Source organism: Myodes glareolus, chromosome 5, assembly GCF_982192425.1.
Source record: "Myodes glareolus chromosome 5, mMyoGla1.1, whole genome shotgun sequence".
Lineage (NCBI taxonomy): Eukaryota > Metazoa > Chordata > Mammalia > Rodentia > Cricetidae > Myodes > Myodes glareolus.
Window position 1 is genome coordinate 28,734,584 of NC_142030.1, and position 25,332 is coordinate 28,759,915.

The window sequence follows — 25,332 nt, forward strand, 5'->3', positions numbered from 1 at the left end:
GGGGTCTCCAGGGACCAATAAGAAAGAGGACAATTAACAGGAGGCCAACAAAAGGCCAGCACAAACCTACAGAATAAATCCTTGAGGTCCAAGCGTAATGACCTCTCACGTCGGAGATATTAGTGTTCTTTTTTATTGTTGCTGTTTGTTTTGGTTTTTCCTCCTTGAAGTTCTAAACCAGTATCCAAGCCCACAGCAGACTCAAATGAATTCAGCCCCTCTCTGCTAAATATACACACACACATAGGAGCAGGCTGGGTTTCATAAAATGATTTTAATAGAAAAGTACAAGATACGAACAAAAATAAATAATCTTTATCTCCTTTCTATCTCCGCCAAATTGAAAATCATATAAAAACCGATCTAAGATGCAAGTCCCTCCTTGGTTTGGCAACACTGTAAGAGCTTTTATTCAGCCTTCTAGATTGGCTCACACCAACTTTTCATTACATCTTCTTTATAAAGTTGGCTAACAAGATGTTTCTCCAACACAGAACATCATCCAATCATCAGATTTAAGTATAAAGTCCACGTTAGCAGGCAAATTCAAAGATCCTTTTTATAAACTTTAAATCTAATGTCTCTAAATGTTTCTGCAATTTAAAAAAAAAATCCTCTTCCCTTCCACAATATGGCATCTTGTTGGCTACTTCACCGAGAGGTGAAGACCAGAAAAGACCTTTCCAGAAAACCAGTACTTTGGAGCACGTTTTACAGTAACAGCGCAGCGCTTCGGAGCGGGGCCGCCATGCTTGCTGGCGTGAAATATGTACTTGGTCACAAGCAACTTTGCCATCCGCCTTCCCTGCTTATACTTCAGTGTTGCTGGGTAGCTTTTGCTAGTGGTGGCTCTAGTCAGTTAATACGGTTCTTGTCCACAGGGTGTGTTATCCTGCTCTCGGGCCCCTATCTGAAGGTTCCATTCGCCTGAATGATGGTGTGGAAAAACACATTGGAAATTGCTATTGAGGAAAATCTTCTGAGAACGAATGTGGGCAGGCAGCTGCTGTCACAGGAAGTGGCAGCCGGGAAGGTCAAGAGCACAAAGAACCAGGACTGGAACAATACAGTCTTGACCTGGAGCCCAAGATGGACCATTTTAAACACAGTTCTGTTTGCCACAGCCTGTGTATAATTGTTTCATTGATGTTCCTGTACTGGGAAGGTTTTGAATGCTCTCCAGAATGGGAAGAAAAAAGATGCTGACATTGCTACATTGAGTATATGTTTTAGCAATAAAGAACACTGGTCAATATACAACTGAAGAAAAACGGAAACAGATGTGACTCCTAGAACCACAAGCCTTTGAATTTGCCCAGAAATGCTATTTTAAACACTCTATATGTTGGTCTACTGGGTTTTTTTTTTTGCTTTTTTTTTTTTTTTTTGGTGGAATAATGCATTCTTGGTTTTCTTTAAAGGTTTCAGTATGTTACAAGGTTATCCAGAAAGAAAAAGAGAAGGGCAAAAGGCTAGCTAATGTATCAGTCTGCACAGGCCTGAACAGATTCTGGGATTCATTTCCAGAAAGCTGGAGGCCTTTTATTAATTGCACGTCACACAAGGAACCTTTAGTTCCTGCTCGCTGCAGTTTTCTTTTCATAAAAACTGTGCCCATTCAAACGGAGAACAGAGATGCCCCGCGTGGCCCACGGTAAACTCGCATAGTGTTTACATTTGCAGGGCAAACACAATGATATACACAGACATGCACACACACGTGCACATACGTGTGGGAGAGAGCTCAAAAATCTGGCGGACATGGACGAAAGCGTGAGCTTCTTTGGTTCATCTCTGGGATGTTACAAGAGCAGCGCACTCTAAAACAATTAAGTCGCATGCATAATGCCGAAAGAATGTGAGCGATTCTGTGACCAGCTTTACGCCATCTGCTCGACTCCTCTCTCTCTCTCTTTTTGAAGGAACATATATAGGAAAAGAGAATTCCGTTTTTGTTCTGTTGCATATAGAGAACTCTTTTGAAGCCTCCAAATAGTTTGCTTTTGGTAAACTTGTCCTCTCTTCTATTATTCAAACACATAGCAGTCCTAAGTTACCCCTGTGGCTTCCCCTGAAAACATCTCTCCACGTGAATCAGCTAAAGGACAACTGAAACCTCTTACCAATATACAAGTAACAATTTATTTTATATTCTATCTTCCATTGGCATAAGCCTTTCAATGTTTCTTTAAACCAGTGAAATGTACAAATCACACAAGGCAGAAATATGTACATTAAAAGTACAGAATAAAGGCCATAGAGGATATACAAAATATCTGATTGACGCGTAGAATATCTTACATTAAATAGTTTTTTTTAAAGCTAGGATTGTTAAACTCCACTCTGCTCATGAACATGAGTCACTAAAAAGAACATGACCTAGTTAGCAAACATAAAGAGCGTACTTCGTGGTTTTTGTAGAATAAAAACCAAAAAAGTGACATTTTAAACTAAATTAGTGCTTTTTCATTTCAAGATCTTTCGTTTGTGATTCACTGTGGCTGAGGGGAAATGAATATTTGGGGGCAATAAGTTAAGAGCCATGGGGCTGAGGTGACCAGAAGGCCCCCAAGCCAACGAAGGGAGACATACATCTTTTCATACCTTGAAAAATAGCATCAGGCCCTACAACAACACAGCAGATGTCACTTTGGAAATAGAGGTGCCCTCATTTTAAAACACTGTTTAAACTAGCTAACTCTGCAGTGAGCTGATTTGCTTCAGGGACTCAGGTCAGTCCTGTCAGACAGGACAAGCACAAGTCCTCACTGAGAAATGAGCTAAGCAAATGGAGACGAGGTGGGTGCTCCTGGGCTCTGAGCGCCTCTCAAGGTCCACAGCTGTGACGAGCCAACAATGCCCTCCCCGCACAGGATACCAAAGAGAGGGTGGAGAACTGAGGGTGGGCAGGAAGGAGAAGGGCCACCTTCTAACTAACATATATTTCAGGACACCAGCCCTGAAGGCTTCTTCAGAGTCTAGCTTGCTTCCTGGTGTTCATGGTAGGATCCCAGAGAGTCACATGCCAATATCAAGACTCAAAATTTTGGAAAAAAGAAGTCCCAGTTGTACTTCAATGAAGGGCAATACTCCAGGCAGAGTGTAAGCCCAGAGCAAACTGTAAATCTAAACCACGGACTGCACTGAGATATAATTATATCTATATTTATATATGTATATTTATATATATGTTATGTACAAAAGACTGAGATATCAGGCACCATTAAACCACTCCCTCCCCCCTTATAAATGCAACTGTTCAAGTACACTAGGAACAGTTAAGCGTCCACCTGCAGGATGACAGGAAAAGCACAAACGGATAGTCTAAACACAGGATTATAATGGTTGCAACATCTCTGTGGACTCCTTGGGCCGAGTAATATCAGCAAAACCCAGGAAGTTACTGTACTTCCAAAGAAAAGCTATTAGAGAAAGACGCAATCCCCAAGTAGCTGTTTTGAGCATAACTCCTCACGTGCATTTCCTGCCCACCAAGCCATGAGCATCCACGGGAGTCACCACTTCAAGCATGGCCAGCATCCCATCCCATAAGGGCACAGAGTCTAGAGAGAGTGTGGGGTCAACTAGGAAAGTGGCTGCCAGTTTCTCCTCAAAGAGGTATTCTGTCCTTCTGCAGTGCTCAACTACATGTGATTTCTTTGTTGTCTGGGTAGAGGGTCTGCAAATGGAATTCATGGGTAATTTTCATCTTTAAGACAGTAAGATGGCTTCCAAATTGAGACAGTTTTTGAGTAAAAATTCCTTCCCAGACATAAAGTCCGGTATTTAGAATTAGATGTGGCCTCAATGTAGGAAATTTCAAGTTTTCTAATTTCTGGGGACATCCTGCCCCTGCAGCCTACCAGCTCCCCAAGTTTCATGAACTGTTAGAAAAAGGCATATCCGTAAACGGAGTATCTGTAGGTGGGCTACAATAAAAAACATGATACGCCTGTTTAGGAAGATGGGAGATTCTTGTTCTTACATTCTAAGAGGTCATTCTGAAAATACAAAAAGCAGGCTGCTAACCTCTGGAAGGGGGAGTGTCTCATAGTCTGTATTTTTTGGTGTGGTGTGTGTGTGTGTGTGTGTGTGTGTGTGTATTTACTGTATCTAGATTTAAGCTCTTTTGTCTTGTAGCAGAGCATCTACAATTCATTTTGACCATAGGAACTGAGTCATTCATAGGTCTGCACCAACCTCTTTCACTAGGGTATCACCCATCCCATAGAACTCCATATTTGAGAAGAAAATAGTTCCTATACCTTCTAGATGTGAACCCAAACCATGCAGCTAAGTCAGAATATGTGTTATTTCCCCTTTATCCTGTAGCATCAGAAGAAAGAAATTTTGTACTAACTTTGCAAAGATTCGTAAAATAAATATTTTTCTTGGTTCCCCCCCCGCTATTGCCAAATATTAATTACAATATTAATAATAAACCACAGAGTTCTTAGATGGTAACAGAAAAGAATATGGTTCCAGCTGCAGTTCCTGGGGGAAAATAAAAAGAACCAGAATCACTGTACGTTCTATAAATAAGTGGGTCCTGGGAACGGGCTGAGGGATGGGCAGGCACACCACTATTTGCAAACGAACTGATCCACAATCTCCGTGCACTTCTTACACTTGACATAGCAGCACCAGTGAAACTTGCAATGACAGCGTTCAGTCTGCACTGTCTTGAACTGGTCATAGCCACGGCCACAGCACATGAGCTCGCAGCCGTCCATGCCCTCTGAGGTCTTGTTGCACAGGCGGCCTTGTGTGCCCAGCGAGCCTGTGCTCTCATTGCGCACACAGTAGTCCGGGCTTGGGTCGATATAGACCAGGTCCTGCGTGGTCGGGGAGTTGAAGCGGCTGTTGACCTGGACCAGCTTGCCCCGGCTGTTGAGCCTCATGGCGGCGGCGCTGTCATACTTCTCCTTGAGGGCATCGCCCACCTTTCGGAAGTCCGCCAGCTGCAGCCAACATGTCTTGAGGCTACATGAGCCAGACACTCCGTGGCACTTGCAGGCCACATCTGCCAGGTTGTACACGGTCTGCAGGAGGAAAGGGAGAAGGTTACTGTGCACATTCTTTGGAGGAGCTGAGATTCGGGCATGAGCATGGTGAACGAAGCTGTCTTCCGCTTTCTAGGGGCAGCCATGACTCTTGGCTGAATCAAGGGTTGTGTTTAACTCCTTCACTCCCCATCACGGGAAATACTGTTACCTTCGTTGAAAACCCTACAACTCCTTAGCTTTCATCATTCTGTCTGCAACCATGGCATTCAAATGCGGACAGAAAAAACAATATTCCGGTGGCCTCCACTTTTGCAGGGAAATGTCACCAGTACCATATGAAGTCCATTTCTTCCCTGTCTTCCCTGAATGCAGACCTACACCCAAGCTTCCAAAAGATGTGCTGTCATCCTGCCATTCACAGAGAAGGGAATAGAGAGCTAGAGAGGTGAGTTCCTGCCCAGCCACTGGAAAATAGAGAGTGTTAGGATCTGTATCCAGACAGTAGGCCTTCCTACAATGGCTTAGATCCATCCCTAGAGGGCTCAGTGTTCCAAACTTCCCCCATCCTACCATATTACTATGTCCTTCTACTGTCAGAACAGCCCTGACACCTGTGATCTCATCCACTCAGACTAGCAGCTTTGCAGCATGTACAGAAACATGATAGCACCGTGGCATGGCGAGTAGGTGGCTCACACAAGTCACATACCAGGGTGTAGGAGAACTTGGTCTGGGTCTCAGTTACGCTCATTCCATTCACTTTATAGCCCCTATTCTGTCCTGTCCCATCCCAGGACTCAAGGACCACCTTGCAGTCACGGATGTAGGATGTCTGATTTTGCCCTTGAACTTAGGCAGCTAGCTCTTTCTTTCTATTTGCCACCTGCGGATGGTGCCAGCTTCCTACACACTTGGGAGGATAAAGATGAGGAAGGCAAGGAAGCATTTGGCACTGCAAACCCACTCGGTAAACCTGGTCTTTTACCAAGGTGATGGGGCCATGGCCCTGGGTTTTTGCCCAGTCACCTCGGGCAGGAGCAATACTCGTAGGTCTGGCCCCGCAGCACTATGCCCAGCAGTCTGGGAGGTGGTGGCTGCCTATTTATAGTCCTGACTGCCCACAGTTCCTCATGCCAGCAACCTTCCAAAGTCATCATGGTGTGGCAGTGCTAGCCAGGGCCTGTCCAGTACCCAGTCATTTCTGCTCAAACGACCACCTTCCGCCTCTAAGGGCTCACAAGGGCTTTCTTTGAAAAGGAGCCCCAGCACATTCTCATGCCATAAAGACTTTCAGTCTGGGGAAGGTTTTGTAAATATATTTACTCTTTGCTCCCTTTTAAGGAAAACCAAAAGCTAATGACCTAAAGAAATTTTAATATGGTTCCCTGGCATAGTATACAACTTTCAAAGGTCCCAACCCCTAAGTTAGAGAAGAGCTGGTTCCTGTGTCACCTCACTGACCAAAATACTTCCTTTAGCTCATCATCCCCACGATAGAGTACAACCAAATAAATGTCACACATCAAAATATGGCAATATCAAAGTATCAATATCAAGGGCAACAAAAATAGCAAACACACTTCTCAACTTCTCCAGGGGTCCCTCTCGCCACTTGGAAATGCTTGACCCTCTTCTGTCAGTGGCCAAGCCCTGCAGGATTTCTTTCTAGGAAAGAAGTGATAAGGACATCCCAGAGATGGCCTGGAACATTTCTGGTTGGATGTGCCATTCAGATCCTACACAGGGGAATGGTGTCAGGAGGGTGGCACCCTGGGAATGGACTCTTAGGGGCTTCCAGAGAATGGAGCTGGACCCCACCCCTTCAATGACATGTGGACCCATGACAACCACAACCTAGAGAGAGGACCAGTCCCTGAGGTGGAAGACCTGAGCAAGGATAGCAAGTACACGTCCCCTCAGGAAAGCATAAGCAAAATCACATTACACTTAGTCCTCCCTGTCACCCTTAACTATTTACCCTCCAATTTGAGAGGAAGTTAGCTGGAATTATCTACACAATCTTTGACTTCTCTATGTCCAATTATTCTGTAATGTTTAATAATTAACTCATCATTTGTCAAGCACTGACCACTGACAGACACTAAACTAAAACCTGAGAAGGAACCAAAGGCAACATTGTTGTAGGCCGGGTTTCCCATGGTATACCCGAACACCTGACCTCACTGTGTCTTCACAATGACTCCGAGTGGGAGCCATTGCCATGGCCATGGGAAGGTGTGGAAATGTGGAAACTGGGGCTCAGAAACCAAGAGAGACAGACTTGATGTAACAGCAGCATCTCTAGTACCACAGTGCAGCTCTTTGGCCCTAAGCTCTGATTACGGCAAATTAACGGAGACTTATAACACAGATCCACTGACTGTCTTACATGGCCACTAAGAGTTCCCCTTGACCTCAGTTTCCCAGTCTGTGAGATGAGGCTGTGGGACCAGAGCGTTCTAAACCTCCTTCCTGTCCTTGGGTCTACACTGTGATTATCTTCCTCTTTCCTCACCCCAAAATATAGAAGAGTGAAATCTGTGACCAGAAAGTTCCTGGCACCTACCTTGGATTCTGTGAGAGAAAAAAAAATAATGATCCTGGTTTTCAATGCTGCCAAAGTTAAGAAACATTTTCACCCCTTCATTTTAAAGCGGCCATAAAGTACCATGTGTTTAACCGCAGGGGGAAAAAGGGGGTCTTTTTAAAAATATCCTGGAGTAGCTTTTCATATCTCCAGCAGGATAAGGAAAGAGCAGGAACAAGAGGCTCAGGGAGGCTGGGGACAGATTTTCTGTGTCTAGACTCTCAAGAGCCACCCTGGACTCAGACTGAAGCAATGCCACACTGCTAAAACTTCTGTCTTTTCCCTAACAAAAGCCCTTTGGAAATACTCTGAACCCATCAGGTCTGCTTTATCTATGGCAGATGAGGAGAAAGAAAGTAGGGTCCAAAGCTGGGTAAGGTCTTGCTAAGTGGAGCACCTAATGAAAGCCGGCCACGAATGGATGAGCTCTGATAACCATTGGTGGGGACCAGTTACAAAGAAACACAACATACTTCTCAGTGCACAGCTGGAGCTTCTGGACTCAGGACCCATTAATGGTACCATTCAGGCGCCTGGAGGAGGAGGCCTTTCTGGAATGTTCACCTCTCTCCAAAGGGGCCCCATGAGGGAACTGACTTAAGGAAAAATAAAGAGGCTGAGAGGACAAGGATGCAGAAGAAGACAGAGGAAGTCAAGCCTGCACAGAGACCCAAGGTATGGGTGTCTCCCAGAAACCTGAGCTGAGTGAAGGTGCCAGGAGAGAGAACCCAGTTCCTGTGCACAGGCAGAGAAGAGGGGTGGCAGGGAGACTAAAGTACTCACCCTGCGGCCTGCTTCATTGTTGTGCAGGTTCATGAGGATGCGTGCGCTCTCATAGGAGCCCTTGGCATGGATTCGCTCCCGTTCTCGTGCATCCACGAATTCCTTGGCAAAGCGGTAGCCATAGTCGATGTTGTCTCCACAGCCGCCCCACAGCCAGTCCCGAGGCAGGTCCTTAGGGCGCGCAGCACGACTGCAGCCACAGGTGGACAGCTCGCCCTCGCGGCATGCACGGCTCATGGCATTCACCACCCCAGCTGCGCTCACCGCATACGTGAAGGCGGTCTCTCGGCTGCCTGCGGGAGAGGATGCGGCGTCACCAGATTGCCTGCCCCATGCAGAGGCCTGGATCTTGTTGTGTGTCTGCGTGTGCGTGCGGGGGGGGGGGGGCACGTGCGCCGGCGTGGAGGGGGGGCGGTACTAAGAAGACCTCCATCACCCCTGGCCTATGCAGCAGCTGGAGAAGACTGAGAGAGCTCAACACACACCAATTCTTGAGGAGATGGATGCCCCAGCACACAAGGCCTTGGACCCAGTTGTGGAGGCTGCGGCAAACCACTTGTCAAAACACAGGAGCAAGGATTCTCAGGATCACTGAAGGCAGGAACCCCTCTCCCCCATAACAGCCCATGAGAGAGAGAAGAGGAGCCTCCAACACACAGCAAACTGGGATTATCTGGTAAACGAGAGAGCATCCCAGCATGCCTCTCAGCTGCTCCTGCAGCAAACAGGCAGAGATAAACCTCAAGCTGACGCCCTGCGCTGGACCCCACCCTGAAACACACATGCAGGCCCTGGGCCCACCTTGAGGCAAACTCAGAAGGATGGATCAGGTCACACAGAAGCACCAGCTAACAAAGGAGACAGAAATACCTGCATCTCATGGGACATTTCAGAGCCTACTCAGGACTTCAGTGCTGCTGGATTGATTTTTCACTAAACACTTTTTAAGATATTCAGTACTTCTTATTTCCCAAAATGCACACGAAAAGAAGCCACTAAAAGAAAGCTCAGAACCGGGCCAGACTCCCTTATCCTTGTTCTAATGTTGATATTATTTTCATCTTGAACAGAGCAGAATTTGCTAGGCTCAAAAGCTTCTGAGAATCTCAGGTTCCCATCCTCCGCCAGACATTGCCTGAGGGACCATAGCTACTTGTCACCTAGCACTGCCCCCCTGTAGCTACAACCTCTCCTCCCCTGCACCACCTTTTAAGCTAGCTACTCTATCACCCCTACAAGGGTTCTAACCCTGCCCTGAAATCTCTCACTTGAAAATGGGTGGTTGAAGCAACCTCCTGGTTGGCCTTGGCACACCTCTACTGTCTACCTTTACCCCACCGTCCCCAGCTCTCCTGCCTTAGAGCACCATGCATAGCCTTTGCCTCCTGAGCAAACAGACTGGGGAAAAATGGGGGTGGGGAACAAAAAGAGTTCTTCCCTCCCCAGAAAACACTCACAGGAGCCCCATTAGCAGAGACTAGCTTAAGTTTGACTTGCATACCGAGAAATTTCTCCATATTTCATGTAACAAGAACAACTTGCTAAACAACTGCACCATGAGTGGGAAAGGGTTAGCGTTCTGTTCCCTGAATGAAGCATGGCCTGGGTTGGAAGCTAGGGCCTTCCTTTCAAAATCAACTGTAAAATAAGGGGATTGAAATTGATGCCCACAAAATAAAGGTCTCTTCCGATGCTCAAAGCCCATGTACCAGATTGGGTTTTTGTACAGTGAGAAATCTTGCTGGCATCTTTCTGGAGTAGGGGTAGCACAAAGACAGCAGATCTCAGCAGGACCCAGCCAGCCCCAAGGAAAAGGTCTGTCCAAGAGTGATGGTCCTGTTGTCCTGGTTACCCTCTCCCTGGAGAAGCTCTGCCCCACAGCTCACTGGAGCCATTTGTGACTCCCCAGGAAGGACCATGGCTTTGACTCACACAGACCCTTCCCTCCTGCACTTAAAAAAAATAAATAACTTCAGGAGTGTGTTGTGGTTGGTAGGAGGATCCGTGCAGAAAGTTCCAGTGGGACTTTCTATCTGTCTAATTCAAATTAGACAGTAGAGTTCATGGGGTTTGGAAATAAATGAGGAGGGTGGACAGATTGGAGTATTGTGCAGGTTAACATTGATAATAATAAAATGCTGTGGCCCGGGCAGGACCATGGAATAAAGTGTTGTGGAGAGAGGAAGAGGAGATAAAGTGATCCTGAGGGGTGCGGCACTGTCCTGGAGCACATAGGGCATAAAGGGCCCTTTTAGAAACACAAACCACCCAAACTCTTTCTCATAAGTCTTGTTCAGTCATTTCCATTTTCACCCAGAATACAAAACCTGGTAGGGCTCTCTCAGCTAATTGTTGAGTGTGCAGGAACATCAGTTTAAAAAGTGCTGTTTGGCTGCTGCCCGAGCATCCATCTCGTCATCCTGCTGGCTCATTGACTGGGTCTCCCTCTGCATGAAATCTATTCTGACTTGAATCCTCATGTCCCTTAAAAACGGTGCCTTCCTGACATCTTTTCACAGTGTAGAAACAAAGACAATCGAGAGACAAAAGCTGGGAGGAAAGGGGAAGACGATGAAAAATGAGAATGTTCCCAACACGAAGCCCAGGCCCTCCAGGAGGCGACTGCGCAGGGCCTCCAGGGCAAGTGGCACCTTAGAAAAATGAGCTGAGCAAAGGGTCAGAGGAGGCAGCAGGAGCTGCTCAGACACTGGCCTCTCACAGGGTCACGTTCTCACAGTCCCTGTCCACCTCCCTGGAGTACTGGGGGTTCGGGAGTGACATGGGCACACCTTGGGCACCGAAGATATTTTCAGTTTTCCCTAAGAGCATTGACTTCAAGCAGAGCCTGAGTTAGGAAAAAGAAGGTAAAGACAATTTTCTGTTCCTGGAGTTCAACCCCTGTCCCTTCTCATCGAAAAAAAATCCATTCTAATCTTCCTGCTCTGCTTCTCTTGTTTCAAAGAGTTAAGGAGAAAAAAGTCCCACCTAATCTTGCAGGTGGCTTTCTTCTCTAGGACAACCAGGTCCTAGGGGACCTCTGGCCAGTGAGGATGCAGTCTGTGCTTCCTGGGGCATTAGATGACCTACTCATAGCACCAGCTGCTCCTTCCCCACCAGGCTAGGAGAGGATGGGGCTCCCACAAGCCCCACCACCCAGTCCCCACCACTGAGTGCCACAAGGCAAGGACCAAAGAGGACACTGGCAAGGGACAATTAAATGCAGGTATTTGAAGTATCAAAGACTTTGAATCTTGGGCCACATTTAAAATGAATCTCCATCAGTAATGAGATTAGTTCATCAGATGAGAGTTTATTCAGTATGCTCTGGGCCAGAGCAGGCCATGTGTTGAGGATGAGGAGGGGATGGTAAATCAGATCTGAATGCAAGTGAGCGCACAGTAGAGAACTTCCAACTGCCCTCTTCCTCTGGCTTTTCCTAGTTACTATCCCTGTGAGAAAGCAGTGTTCCCAGGCTTTAAAAAGGCTATTGCCCTGCATACAGGAGGGAATGCTGAAACTTGACATTGTGATAGGGTTTAGAAGGAGGATTTTGCTCCTTTCTTACAGGATCAGAAGGTAGGAATGTCTCCACCATAGCCCCATGTGTCTACCTTAAGACAGCCTATGTCCAGGGACCATTCTTAGTCCCCCCAGGCTTAGCAACTCCAGTTGAACCCCAGGATATACATTAGCACATTTTAATCATTGACAGAAAGAACAAAGCCCCATGAACCCTGCAGGCTGGGGGCTACAGGCTGTTCTCCCACTAGCCCGAGCAGTGGCTTCCAAACCTGTGTTAGTTTATGAAGCCTGTTGGCTCATGCATCCACTGACAACTCTTTTTTGTTCTCAATGAAAGCATTTTTCAGAGTTTTCTTTCAAAAGTATTTTATCCATCTGTGATGGATATTAAGCCAACTTTTTATCTCCGGTCAATATATAACAGTTAAGTGCCTTGATAAATTGCTTCTTACTTTTGGAGTCAATGCCGTCATATTAATTATAAGGGCTTGTTTGCATAAAACTAAAGAAACCCACAATATTCACACTAGAAACACACAGGGCCCATCTGTCAAGTAGGATTCTAGACTATTGCAGAAAACCACAGACAAACTGAGTTTTTTTTTTCTCTTGGTCAAATTTAAATGTTGTCTCCTCCCTGAATGGATCAACAAGTTCAACACCATATTTAACATTAAAACTCAAGCTGTAAGCAAAACATTTAAACTGCTATTTCAAAGTTTCTGGGTTGAAAGCTCAAGTGTGTATTTGTCTGCCGATAGTCGAAAATCGCACACATAAATTGTATCACTTATTAAAATTCTTTTTGGGACTAAAAATAAAGCTTTTAACTTTATATATCTCTGTAGCCTCAGGAAATGTCTATATTAGGAAAATTAAAACCTTACTGCCAGCATTGCCAGCGTTCTGAAAACTGACAATTGGGGGCATTTTGATTGTGCTTCAGACACATCTAACCATCCCAAGCGCCTCTGGATTTAAAAGGATTTCAATGGCTTGGCTTCCCCCATCTACTTTTGATAATTCAAATCAAGTCTCCCGCTTCTATTTTAAATAAAATGTAAAGCAGAAGGAGGAGGAGGAGGAGGAGGAGGAGGAGTGTTGTAGGGAATGGTGGTATCTGTGGCATTCCCCTCCTGAATTGTTTCAAGAAGTTTAGAAACTAACGGTCAAACGTGGGATCAGAACTAATACTGTTCTGGAGAATGACAGAAATCTTCAAGCCATCACCGAGTTGTAAAGGCAGACACCCCAACGATCATTCAAGCAAACACAAGGGCATAGGACAAAGCCAGTGGGCATCTCAAGTGCTTCCTTACCTATCTGCATCACCCTGCCAAAGACAGAGGTGTTGTCCACTGTGCTGCAGTTCCATCTCCGATGCCGAAACTGGTACTGGCATTCTTTGATGCCTGTCTTCGCGCCTTCCCCGATGTACTGCATGTGATCCTGATACAAGTGGCAGAGTTTCTTCTGTCCTTGAGAAAGTCCCGCCAGCTGGCTGCAGAGAGGCTGTGCACCTATGATATATACCTCTGACATCTGAACAGGGTTATTCATACCTAGAGACCTGCAAAGGGGAGGGGGAGATGTGCATCCAAGATTTACGTGAATTCTGGAGGTAGCTCCCCCCACCTCCCCGAAAGCATGTCAGCAATACAGGACTTGAAGCATATAGATGCCTTTTCTCTGTGTGTCCGCATGACAAAGTCTGAGAAGGGCTTCATAAAACTCCTCTGTTAAAACTGCACTAAGAAAACAGAGGTATTGTGTAGTCCCCACCCGGCCATCTGGCTCCCTCCACTGCCTTCCTTTCTGGTCACCACATATTTGAACCAATATTTCTAAGAGTCACTCAGAAAAGGGGGGAAATGAAGGTTGTCAGAGACCGGCCACTGACTTTAAGAGAAAGTGACTCAGTCCCCACAGAGTGGATGGATCTGCCTTTAAAATGCAGGAACATCAAAAGGGGAGAGAGAGCAGCACCTTCCGATGAGTGGAAGGAAAGAGGGGTGTTTACACAGACTGAGGAAAATCACCCATATTTTCAGACACATTAAAAGGGAAGGAGCTAAGACAAAATCCAATGTCCAGAGGTCACATTCAGAGAAATGCTACTGCTTTCTCGGGAGAAAATATCCAGTAAGCCGTCACATAGCTTGCAATCCAGAGAGAAGCCTTCATTTAAGGGACATTTGACTACTTCAAGTTCATTGCCTTTTGATCAGATTTCAAAAGCAAAAGCCTCTACTTGGGGGTTAGTTGTCTTCTAGGACTCTACTTCTGACACTGGGGATTAATAACTTCAAATGACAGAAAAATAAAAGGTAAGCTAATTATTTTTTATTTTACCTAGAGGTGGCAAAAAGTCAACTTTATAGATACGCTTACAATTATTAGAGAAGTGTATTTCCCTTTTATTACACGAGGTACTGGAAGACCACAGCTCAACAAGGGCCTCATAGAAAAAAGTTCAGATTTATAGATTCGGGTTTCCCCCGTGGAACTGAGTATGTGATTTGTAAAATTAACAGGTTACAAGAAAATTCATATTTAAAAGGCACAGAGAACATATATGCATCTGTATTAGATAAATGCTCACTCTCCAAAGTTCAACACTGTAGCATAATGTTTGTTACAGTTTAAAAACGGAAAGAGTAGGCACACAGAATCAACTTACCACCAAGAATTAGCTTCTATTACAACCTGGGCGAAGGAGAAAAATGTGGCCAAAGCCATTAGGAAGAACTTGGAAGACATTGCACCTCCAGCCGTCCCCAAAGCCACTCCCGGGCTTAATATTCCAATGGACTTCTGGAGAGGGAAGAAAGGAGCAGACGTTTATTGCCTTCAGATAGTTTTCAAGCATACAAGTTTAAACAACGGAAACATCCGAGGTCTCCTAAGTTTACTGTTGACTGACTGAGCTTCTCCGTAAGTTTTTTGATGGCAAGATATAGGCAGTTTCTTTTTCTAAATTAATCCACCCACGCAACCTCACCAGGAAATCTTATTTCGCTGGGATCCTGCGCACGGGACACGCCAGCGATTACAAACATGTCTCAATGCTGTTTGAGTCAAAGACTGGGTGCCAGGTTTCCTTCGACTTCCAGTCCCGCACACCGCCCCCGCAAGCTTCCCTCTAGTCTCCCGCTGCGCTGGGTCCCTCCTCGGGAATAGACTCTGGAACCCACCGCCACCCTCGTCCTCTCCCAGACCTGGGCAGAAGCAACAAGTGGAGCCAGAATTAATTCCATGGGCGAGAGGAGAGCGAAGGCGAGTGGAGCGCACTGCCGGAGGCTGCCGAGGAGGCGGGGTGGCCGGCACGGGGGTGGGGGTGGGGGCAGGACGCGGGAGGGAAGGGCAGGGGGTGGGGGCGAGGCCCCAGGGACTAGCGCGCGCGCGAGTGCCCAGCTGGGAAATGCAGCTCCGAATTAACATCGTATGTTTCATAATCAGTTTACGGGCCGATTTTGGGAAAGCCATTTCCAGATGGGGAAGAGCAGCCTGGGTTTCCTTTAGGTTCTGCTTCAGCCAGTTTGGGGCGGGAAGTAGATGGGGTTGGGGGTAAGGGATAATGAATGGGAAGAGAGGTCCGTTCCCCCCCATCCAGGGAAACCGGAAAGCCTGCCCCCTCCGGCCAGCCAGCGGCCTCCTCTCAGTCGGAGAGGAGGGATACAGGTCTCCCGCGAAAAGAATGGTCCGGCTTCGGTTCTTTTCCCTGCCGGTCCTTCCCTCGTACCCCATTATTCTGACGTTTTCCTCTCCCTCTGGCCCCCAGGTCAAGCAGCTGCTGGGGGCGGGGGATGGAGACCACAGAGGGCCTGGTGTTTCCCTTGGAGTTGTCCCCCACGTTTCCATCGCGCCACTGTGAGCCTGTGCCTTGAAGTTACACCGCCACCCTTTCTCCAGCCTAGCCTCTCTGGCCCAAGTCGGACTCTTCGGTAAACCGGCCGAAGGGACAGGTCCCCAAGTGGAGCTAGAGATGCATACGCTCCGAAGCATAAGCGGTGTCCCTGACTTCCAGGGCGCAAGAAGCCGGGCGGAGAACGTTCCCTTCCTGAAGATATTCGGGGGGCAGAAAGTTCAGTTGCTGTTCCCACTGGTGACTTTTCCACCTGCAGGCGGCGGCGGAGAAAGGAGAGTGTGGGAAGGAGGAGCAGGTTTCCAACGTCCCTTTTCACATCTCTGATAAGTGTAACTCAGCGATGCCCGCAGCCACCGAAGGAGCTCCTTCCTTTGGAAAGGCAAGAAAGGTGAACCTTCTCCAGGCGATGGAAGGGCCCTGTCGAGGTCAGCTCCGTGAAACGGATGAAGGGGACCCTGTCGACAGTAGAAACACTACAGAGCCCTGGAACACGCGGTAGCTTTCCCTTGCGGGCCACCCCTTTGGCTTGGACACCTCCGGGCTCCTGGTAGAGGAAATGCTTATGTGCTTCCCAGCTCCGGCTAACCAGTGCTCCAAACTGCGGCCCGGTGGTCCCCAAAGCACCGCAAAGCAGGGGGCGCATCCTGGAGAATGGAAATCTGGAGTTTCCCCAGTCTTGGAGAGAGAAGGTTCAGACTCCTTCCCTACCCCCGCCTGAAGTGTCAAGTTTCCTCCAGGGGAGGGGTGGGCTTCGGGGTCTGTCTTTGCGCGCAGCCCCCGCTACACAGGATAGAGTGGAGGCAGAAACCATTTTCGAGAGTGTGCGCGCGCGTACACGCATACACACACACACACACACACACACACACACACCGTCGTGCACACTTACACACACGCGTGCATAGACACACACGAAGGGCTCCAGCTCTCAGATCGCGGCGGGCCTCACTCACTTTTGGAGCTTCACAGCGGGCGGGGCGCGCGGGGCGGGGTGGAGGAGAAATTGATAACAGATTCGGCGGATTACAGGGAATCTCTTTGTTAGAGTCGAAACCACACAAACCGAACCCTCTCCCGGCCTGACGCCCCCAGGGCAAATCCACTAGTTCCCAGAACCCTCGCCAACTGCGAGTGGAGCCTCCCGGTTTCCTCAACTCCTGTCTCCTCGGCTCCAGAGTAGGGGTGTCCCAATGAGATCGACAGGAAACCCCGAGAGCAGATTCTGCCTTGGACCCCCTGCACTTGCCTGGAAACACCTCGGTTTTCTTCCCTCTCCACTCTGTCGCAGCCCCACAAATTTGAGCGATTCAAGGAACTCACAGCGAACTCACTAATGAACACCTCCACGTTAGAGAGTAAAACATCCGTCTGGGTGTGTTTATCAGAGATCGGAAGCGAAGAAGACGGTGTGAAAGGAGAACTTTCGTGAGACTGCCGCAGCGGGGCTAAAACAAAAGTTCTGGTCAGAGTTATCCAGAGAATGAGCAAAATGTTTTCCAACAGGGGCTCCCCGGGAAAGCAGACTGAGAAGCCAGGGTATCTGTTCTTATGCGCGTGCAGAGGAAGCTGGGGTCTTTGAAGCAAAGGAAAGGAAAGGCGTTCGCTGGTCTCGGAGCCAGGACAGTTGAATCTCGATGATGCCGTTTCCCCATAAGCAAACCCCAAAGCCTTCAGGATGTACTAGATCAAAGGTGCAGACTGCAGTGCTGTTCTAAAGGTGCCAACAGGAGAGGGAGAAAAAAGTTAAGGAAAAAGAGACTTCCTCGGTCTAGAGATACAGGACAAGGGCAAAAAAGCTTCAGTCATCAAGTGCAGAGACAGGCGGTCCCTCAAGACAAACACTGAAGAGGCTAGGCAGAGTCTCGCCACCCCCCCCCGTGGGGGGGGGCAGTAGCCCTACCTCACTGTTTGGTCATCGCCTTCTACTAGACTCTACATTTAGGGGCCACATCTGGGAGTGGAAATGATGAGATATGCCAACTAGGCGGAAGAGAGTGACCCAGGCTCTGGGTGGCGAAAAGCAAGATGGGAAACTCCCAGAAGATCTCCGTTCTTGAAGAGGTGGAAAATGAACTGTGTTTCCCGGTTTACTCTTTCTCTGACGCAAGATGAGGGATGGAGAAACTTGCAGACACAAATTTGGTTCCTGCGTTTCAGGAGCAGCCAGAGAGAAGACCCTGAAGAATGACCAGTAGGGGGTCTACTTAAGAGGGGTAGACAAAGGAAGCATAGCTCCCCACCTCTCCGGCCAGGGCCCAGCTGAGCTATAGCTGCCCCACACCGAGAACGTGTGACCATGGCACTGTGTGTGTGTGTGTGTGTGTGTGTGTGTGTGTGTGTGTGTGTGCATGTGTATGTGTTTGCACACGTGCAGCAGGCAATAATAGCCAATATTATAAGTCTGGAGGTTGTCTGGAGCTGTAGATAGGGCAAGGAAACTTGTACAGTTCCGGAGCCACCAAGACTGGCTAGGAGGTCGGGAACAGTGACAATACAGAAGAAGATTACTCTAGCTTGATTCTCCTCCATTTCCTGAGCCTTAGCGATGCACCTCAGAACTCTTCAGGACCAATACACAAATACCTCTCCTAATTCAACAAGGACTTGGTCCAAACCTGAGCCGGAGTGAGATCAGTTCAATCTCCAATCTTCACAGGGATTTTTTTTTTAAAATAGACAAAGTTTATAGGCAAAGACAAAGACAGGATTTATTTTTAACAGACTAAGAAACAGGCTGAGAGAGGGAAGCACCACAGAAAGAATTGGTGAACCGACCAAGGCCACACCCGAGGCCTCTCACTGTGACACTCCCTCTCTGGTAACCAGAAAGGGTAGAAATCCTTCGTACAATTTCCTGAGGCCCTTTTGCTGGGTCACACCTATGGCCCTTTCCTATTCGCAGCTCTAAGCAACACAAATTGTTCCCTGGCGGATATTTTAGAGGGGTCATGGTGGGTGAGAGGGATCTAGTGGTCGCCAGGGATGCAAACTGAAGGAATGGAACTCGGAGGCGCCCTACTTCCAGATGGCCAACAGGGGGCAGCCGGCACCGCGCGGTCGGTTAGAAAAGGCCGGGTTAAGGCTCCGAGTTTTTGCGGGCGCAAAGCGCACCCCTTAATGCACAGGAGCGCTCTGAAGGGGAAAACAACGGGCTTGGGCTGGGCCTCCTCCGGAGGATCTTGAGCCGAACCGCAGAGAGAAAGACTAAAGCCAGCTTGTCCAAGACTTTAGAACAACTGATCGCCAGTGTCTTCACACACACCCTCTAAAGCAGAGCAAGGGTCCCCACGTGTCCACCCATAAGTCCACTTTCCATCATTCCCTAGTTGTTGGGTACTCAATTGTCTTCTCCTACTGCCCCCCAAACATCTCCCTTGATGGAAACGGTCTTGAAACCAAATCTGGCTAGGACAGCAGCGGATGTGCTAATATCAGTCAGAGGGCAAAGGCTGAGAGGAGTTGCGACCTCGCCACAGGGCCCAAGTTATTTCCCCAAAAGCGTGTAGTCCTTTTAAAGTACAGCCGGGAGCAGTGGTTCGGACAGGGCACGGAGAGTAAAACGGGGCCTCAGAGCACCAGGGTTTAAAGCCCTTTTCTTTGAGGGAAGAAGCTACTTGCTTTTAGGAAGCATCTTCCTTCCAGTTTTCATCTTATTCTCTAGTACACTGGAAACGAGAGATAGGAGTATAAATGGAATTTGTTATTGAGATATGGAGGGCAGACAGAGTAAAAGTTGTTTGGAAAATTGCTAGTTATATTCCAAGACGAAACGTTAACTTTTTTTTTGGTAAAAGTGAACTCTCGGTGACCCTCAGAGTGTGTGACTCGGCTTTAACATACAACTGACAATTAAAACAAACACGAGTTCACAAACTAGCCCCCGCCCGCTCTCGCAACGCTGTAGCCCCAGAGTCTCTAAAGCACTGGGCTGCCTCCGCTCTGGGGGTAGGATTAAAGCCACCAGGACCACTACTCCCCGCCCCCACTGCCACAGTAAAGGGCCTGAGCTCACCCAGAGGCCGCTAATAATGCTAATAACGCGACCCCGCTCCCCGCGCAGGGTGCGCGCTGGCCCCCCGCCAGGCACTCTTAAAGGCACAGGGGCCTGGAACGCTCGGGTTACTTGACCTGGATAGCCCAGAACCCGGCCCTGGTCGGAGGTTAGGGGTGGGAAGTGCATTGCTCGGGAGGGGGAGTTGGTGGCCCCTAGTTTCCCTAGTCCCGAAGCCCTCCTAACCCAGGAGTTCTCTTCCCCTCAGTTCTCCAGCCACAGTCTCCCCGTGCCCGTGAAGTGAGCGTTTGATAAATATTTGATGAATCGAATCATTATCCTGTTGCTGAAACACACAAAGTAAACTACACTCCAGGTTCTAGGGATAAAAAGGAACACAGTCTGTGACCCCTACTGTTTTTCCTGCCCTTGCTCTTCTCCATAGTTGAAAAGGTTTGAAGAATAGCCCGTGCGAAAAGTCTCCAAGGACGCAGAGGCAGTGTCCCCAGGGCAAGGGACGAAGAATCAGGCGTCCCTGCCAACGATGTTGGGGTTTAGCTTTCTCTAGGCGGTCGGTGAAATGGAGGGGATAGGAATAAATGGATGGAGTTCAGTTAACTTTAAAAAAAAAAAAAGTAGCGAGCGTCGGTGCGCACAAAACACTTACCTTCATGGCGAGGGGGAGGGGGCGCGGGGAGGAAGTCGCCACCCGAGCGAAGGCGGCCTAGGAATCCAAGCGAAGACGCCGGGTTAAGCCTAGGGGGACGAACCAGAGCAGAGCTGTGGAGTCCTCCTGGGCGCGTCGGGTGGGCGCAGCGACCCGAAGCAGAAGCCAGCACTGGCGCCCGGGCTCAGGCTGCCGAGCTGGTATAGCCTGGAGATGCGTCCGGGAACCGAGAGGGCGCAGCGCGCGGGCAAGCAGCAAGCGCAGGGCCGAGCCGGTACACGGTGCAGGAGCCGCGGGTCCGACGAGGGCGCGCAGGCGACTGTTCCGCGGCTAGGCGCTCCCTCTCTAACGTCCATCAGCGACGGCGGTAATTAGGGCTTTCCAACCCCAAATGTGGGCGTGATTGTGCAAAAGACTTTACAACAAATAATAAAAAAAATTCTTCACAAGAGGGTGAAAAAAATGCCCCACTACTCAACTGTGGCCCGAGGCGGGAAGGGGGGGGGGCGATCCCTGTGCCCAAGGTGCCCCCAGTTCATTCACACCACGAATTCTGCAGACTCTTGGCGGCTCACGCCTCCTGATCGTCAGCTCCTCCTCTCTGGGTCTGTGGCCGAAACGTCTGCTTCCAGGGGCTGTTCCTGCAGCTGAGTTAGCTAGTGGACGTCTATGTACACACAGACACACACCCAAACACAGACACACACACACACAAACACGCGCGCACACGCGCAAACACACACACACACATACACACACGCAGCAGCAGCAGCAGCTTTTGGGGCCACAGAACAATCAGGCACGCATGGCTTTTTCTCCGGGAGATGCCGCGGAAATCGCACAAGTCGCCATCAGAGCTGCAAGAGTCAGTGCCAAATTTTGTCCTTTCATTTTAGGGTCTGGCACAAACCGGGCGTAAAATGGGTGCAAGTCCGCCCTGAACTTTCCGCCGCGTGGTGGCTTGAGCCGTTAATGGACAGCTAGCCGGTGAGGAACGTTGGCTTCCCCCTTTTGGTCCCCTTCTTTCTTTCTTCGGGTTAGCCTTCTTCTTTCCAACCCCAGCCTTTCCAGAAGAGTGAGGGGACGGCGAGCGAGGAGCTCGCCGGCGGCGACTCAATTCCAGAGGTCCGTGGCGGTCGAGGCTGCTCACCTCCTCGGTCGCGGCTGGGGTCCGAGAGGCGGTAGTGGGGCCCGGAGGAGGCGGCGGAAGGAGCTCAAGAAGCAGCGGCCGCACAAACTGGACTCCGGACGGCGGAGGCGGCGCCTCGGAGCCTGCAGCAACTTTCCATGCGATGCGGTGCCCCGCAGACTGACTGCCCCAGCTCGGGGACTGCGTGTCCCCCCCACCCCCGGCCAGCTCCCTCACTTTTGCTCTCCCTCTCTCCAGACTCCTCTTTCCCCTGGTGTACTCAGCGGAAAAAAAATATATATACTTTTTTAAAGTTGCAGAACCAAACCCGGCTGGAGAGGCAAAGGGGGGTGGGGGGAGAAAAAAGTCAACTTTGCCTATGCGCATGCGTGGTGAGGCTGTCCTATGACAAACTTCGCAGGATTTTAAAGCTGTACTACGGGCCCGGGGTGCCGGGAGGCGGGGTACGTTCCCTCCTTGGGCCCCCTCCTCAAGGCTCCCCATCCCCCAGGCATCTGTTGAACGACGTCCACTCGGCCGCTGTTGCCTGCCAGCCTCCTGACTATTTCTTCCAAAGCTATCGACCAGTTTGGGAACCTGAACCCCAACTTTCCGAGCCAGACCCTTGGCTCACCTATCCCAAACTGCACTCACTGGGGCCTCTGCAGAGAAGACCTCCCTGGTGTAGACCCTCCTAGGGATGTCTCCTTACGCCCCGGGGAAGGGTACTTAAAGACCGGGCTAGGAGGGTAGGGTGGGTTCGCGCATCCAGCAAAGTCCCGGGTGTCCTCGAGGTTTGGTAGACGGGATTGCTTCTCGGCCTGAGACCCTTGCGCGGCCGGGCAAGAATGAGAAGTCATGCCGCCCACGTAGCTGCTTTCAGGTGAGAAGACCGCAAAGTTGAACAGAACCGGGATTTGGACTCGGGAACTTCTAGACCCTTCTAGATACCTGAAATGTTAAGATTTCGGAGCAGAGTTGGTGGATGTGCTCCACCCTAGCCGTCAGCATGCCATGGGTGTCACCATCAGTGCCTCATGGGGATAGTGTTAACCATTTCCTCCATCTTTCCCACCTCCCCAAGGCCAAGGGGGAACACACACACACACACACACATACACACACACACACACACTGCAGAGTCAGTTTTCTTCATCCACAGGCTTGCCCTTGACCTGAGCACTTGGCACTGGCAGTCTGAGTTTGCTGCTCTGGTTCCACACCCAGCCCACATCCCTGCCAGCCCACCTTAGCGCATACAAAAGCCAGAGATGTTCAGTTTCAGATAGGTGACCACACCTCCATCAGTCCAGTCATATCTGTACCCACTGATTGCCTCGCCATCACTTCGTCCCTGTCCCTTTTGCTGGGAATGCAAACATTGTTCTGTAAGTTATGCAAACTGCCTGAGATGGATGGATGTGCTCCACCCCCAGCCCCTTCCTGGCTTTCTTTTGCTAAGGATGCTTGAAACCCTAAGGAAAGTCAGAGGTTCTGAAAACTCCCCTCACCTCTTGGATTTCCTTTCCTCCAACCCTTTCTAAGCTTTCACTCCATATTGATCTGTGGGCATTTTGCAATTTTTTTCATGTAGCTTTAGATTTGCACACTTGAGGAAAAGGAATAAAAATGAGGGATTTTTACATCAGGAGAATTGCTTCCAGGCGCCCGCTCCTCCCTTCACTCCCCTTCCAGCTATTCAACTCTGTAGCAGCTGCAAAGATATTCCCATGCCCCCCCTCCCCCATCCCAGGTGTCCCCAGCTCTGCCCTGGGGTAGCACATCTCCAGGATATAACTCTCCAGCGGCTGCTGAGAACAAGCAGACAGTAACTATGAACTGTGAACAGAGCTTCCCAAAGGGCACTGAAGCCACCTGGCACCCTAGTGCCCTGATTTCCAGACACAGGCTACATAAATGAACAGGGTCAAAGCAAAAACACTGGTTCCCAGCCCTGCGCATTTTCTTTATTTTCCTTAGCTATTGTCTGAGTTACCTGGATAATGGCTTGATTCTCTGCAGCTGCCTTTGTGGGTTAGCTTCAGCCTCAGTGGATCATGCCTTGATCCTCTGGTGGAAGATGAGTCCCAGTTCCTCCTCTGCTACTTTCTTGTTGCTCGTAAGACTTCTAAGCACCTCCATAGCTTCTGAGATATACACAGAGACACACAGGCATACCCCCCACATACACACACACACATACACACACCAAACAAAACCAGCCAGAAGTTTGATGGTACACTCGAAGGGCACTTAGAATGGATATGATGGCTTTAACAATTAGTGGGTGGGAAGGATGCACCACACCAAGAGGACTTGTTGCTAGACAATGACTCTTTTCGAAAAAAAAAAATCAGCTCTGAGAAATTGAGGTTTCCAAACCCTCTTTGTGGCATACAAATTTTGACTGGGCCATTTCTAGCTATTCCTTACTTCACTGCCAGAGAATGTTCATACTTTTCGCTGAAGAAACACAACACATTTGATTATTGGCTATTTCCCCAGACATCACCCATGCTATTTGAGTTATATACTATATTTTATTGCTGAAGAAAAAAATTGGCAAGATTTCCAGCAAGTCTATCTGGTCCCAATGACTTCAGATAAAGGGATGAGAGTTTCTAAGCTGGTGACTCAATGGTCGCACAGAGAGCTATGGCCACTGGAACACTGAGCTCCAAGTACACAGGACCTCAGCTGTATCCTTCAAACCCTTTGAGCCTGAGGGTAGGAAGTTGCATCTCCTAAGAGCCAGTTCCACTGTGGGTGCTGTTGGTTGGTGTTACTGGGAAACAGAACCCGGAGAAATCAATGCCTGGGAAGACCTGTGGAGACCTGGGAAGGCTCTGGAAGGAAAGCCCGTGTGGAAGTCCTGCATCTCTTGGCAAACTAGGCCTGTGCTGGGCGTGTGTTCTCAGATTAAGTCATCTGAAGATATGCTGGCAGGGCATCACCATGCTTCTCTCATTAAACATGCTTTGGACTCCGTGGAACAAATAAATCAATATTTTCTGGCTGCTTTCCCAACAGGGTCCTTTCCTGAAGCACAGTGCAAGATAAGGAATTTATGAAGGACGGCATCCGTGTGCCGCCTTTCCCAGCAGGGGAAAGCGGGACCTGGGTTGTCATTCTGGGAAAATCTACCCTCCTTTTATGCCTGGCAAATAATGTTTTATGGCCCTGGGTTTATGGCGGGTGTTTTAATGATCTGCTGTAGAAAGCTGGTTTTCTCTCCAGTCCCTAGAATTTGTCAAGAGGGCCTTGAGGCCATAAAAGAGGGCTGGGCCCCAGGGACAAACAGGCTCCATCTTCTGAAATAAACTAATAAAGGGCCCCAAGATGTTCACCTCTTTGCTTCAGAGTCAAGAGCAGGAGGGCTGTGTGAGGGGACAAAGAGGCCGGAAGGAGCCAGGAGGCTTCCTCAGCACCACATGGCCACAGTCAAAGTAATCCCCTCACATAATGCTGCCACTGGCCACTGGCCTGTGAGGGACAAAGGCTCCCTTGAGGTTAGAGGCCATTTTGGTCTCTGGGCAGACTCAAGGGCATGTCTTAAGAATCTCAAGCCCAGCCAGGCTTGGTGGCCATGGAGGCACACACATCTCATCCCAGCACTCAGATGCAGAGGAAGAGGCAGGAGAATCTCTGTGTTCGTTATCAGCCTGGTCTACAGAGTTCCAGGACAACCAGAGCTACACACACACACACACACACACACACACACACACACACACACACCCCTTATTTAATAAAACAAACAAACAAACAAAAAGAACAGG

The 25,332-nt window shown here is 49.0% G+C and overlaps 1 protein-coding gene and 1 long non-coding RNA gene across 5 annotated transcripts; one reads left to right on the plus strand and one right to left on the minus strand.

Annotated features, from left to right (window-relative positions):
• Positions 1 to 255: 255 nt before the first annotated feature.
• Positions 256 to 21,007, minus strand: Wnt5a (Wnt family member 5A). 4 transcript variants are annotated; one of them, XM_048421146.3, is made up of 5 exons: positions 20,425 to 21,007; positions 14,579 to 14,712; positions 13,218 to 13,468; positions 8,377 to 8,669; positions 256 to 5,042 (listed from the first exon to the last, which is right to left on the minus strand). In XM_048421146.3, exons 1-5 carry the CDS (start codon positions 20,428 to 20,430, stop codon positions 4,584 to 4,586), a joined length of 1,143 nt encoding a protein of 380 aa, XP_048277103.1. In that variant the 5' UTR covers positions 20,431 to 21,007; the 3' UTR covers positions 256 to 4,583. The 4 variants fall into 4 exon arrangements, with proteins under 4 accessions (XP_048277103.1, XP_085543903.1, XP_048277104.1 ...); XM_085687777.2 differs by lacking the exon at positions 20,425 to 21,007 and adding an exon at positions 17,013 to 17,153; XM_048421147.3 differs by lacking the exon at positions 20,425 to 21,007 and adding an exon at positions 15,641 to 15,915.
• A 22-nt stretch (positions 21,008 to 21,029) lies between these two features.
• Positions 21,030 to 21,866, plus strand: LOC146894860 (uncharacterized). The gene is made up of 2 exons (XR_015001270.2): positions 21,030 to 21,411; positions 21,496 to 21,866. It is a non-coding gene; the product is annotated as an uncharacterized LOC146894860 (long non-coding RNA).
• The last annotated feature ends 3,466 nt before the right edge of the window (positions 21,867 to 25,332 follow it).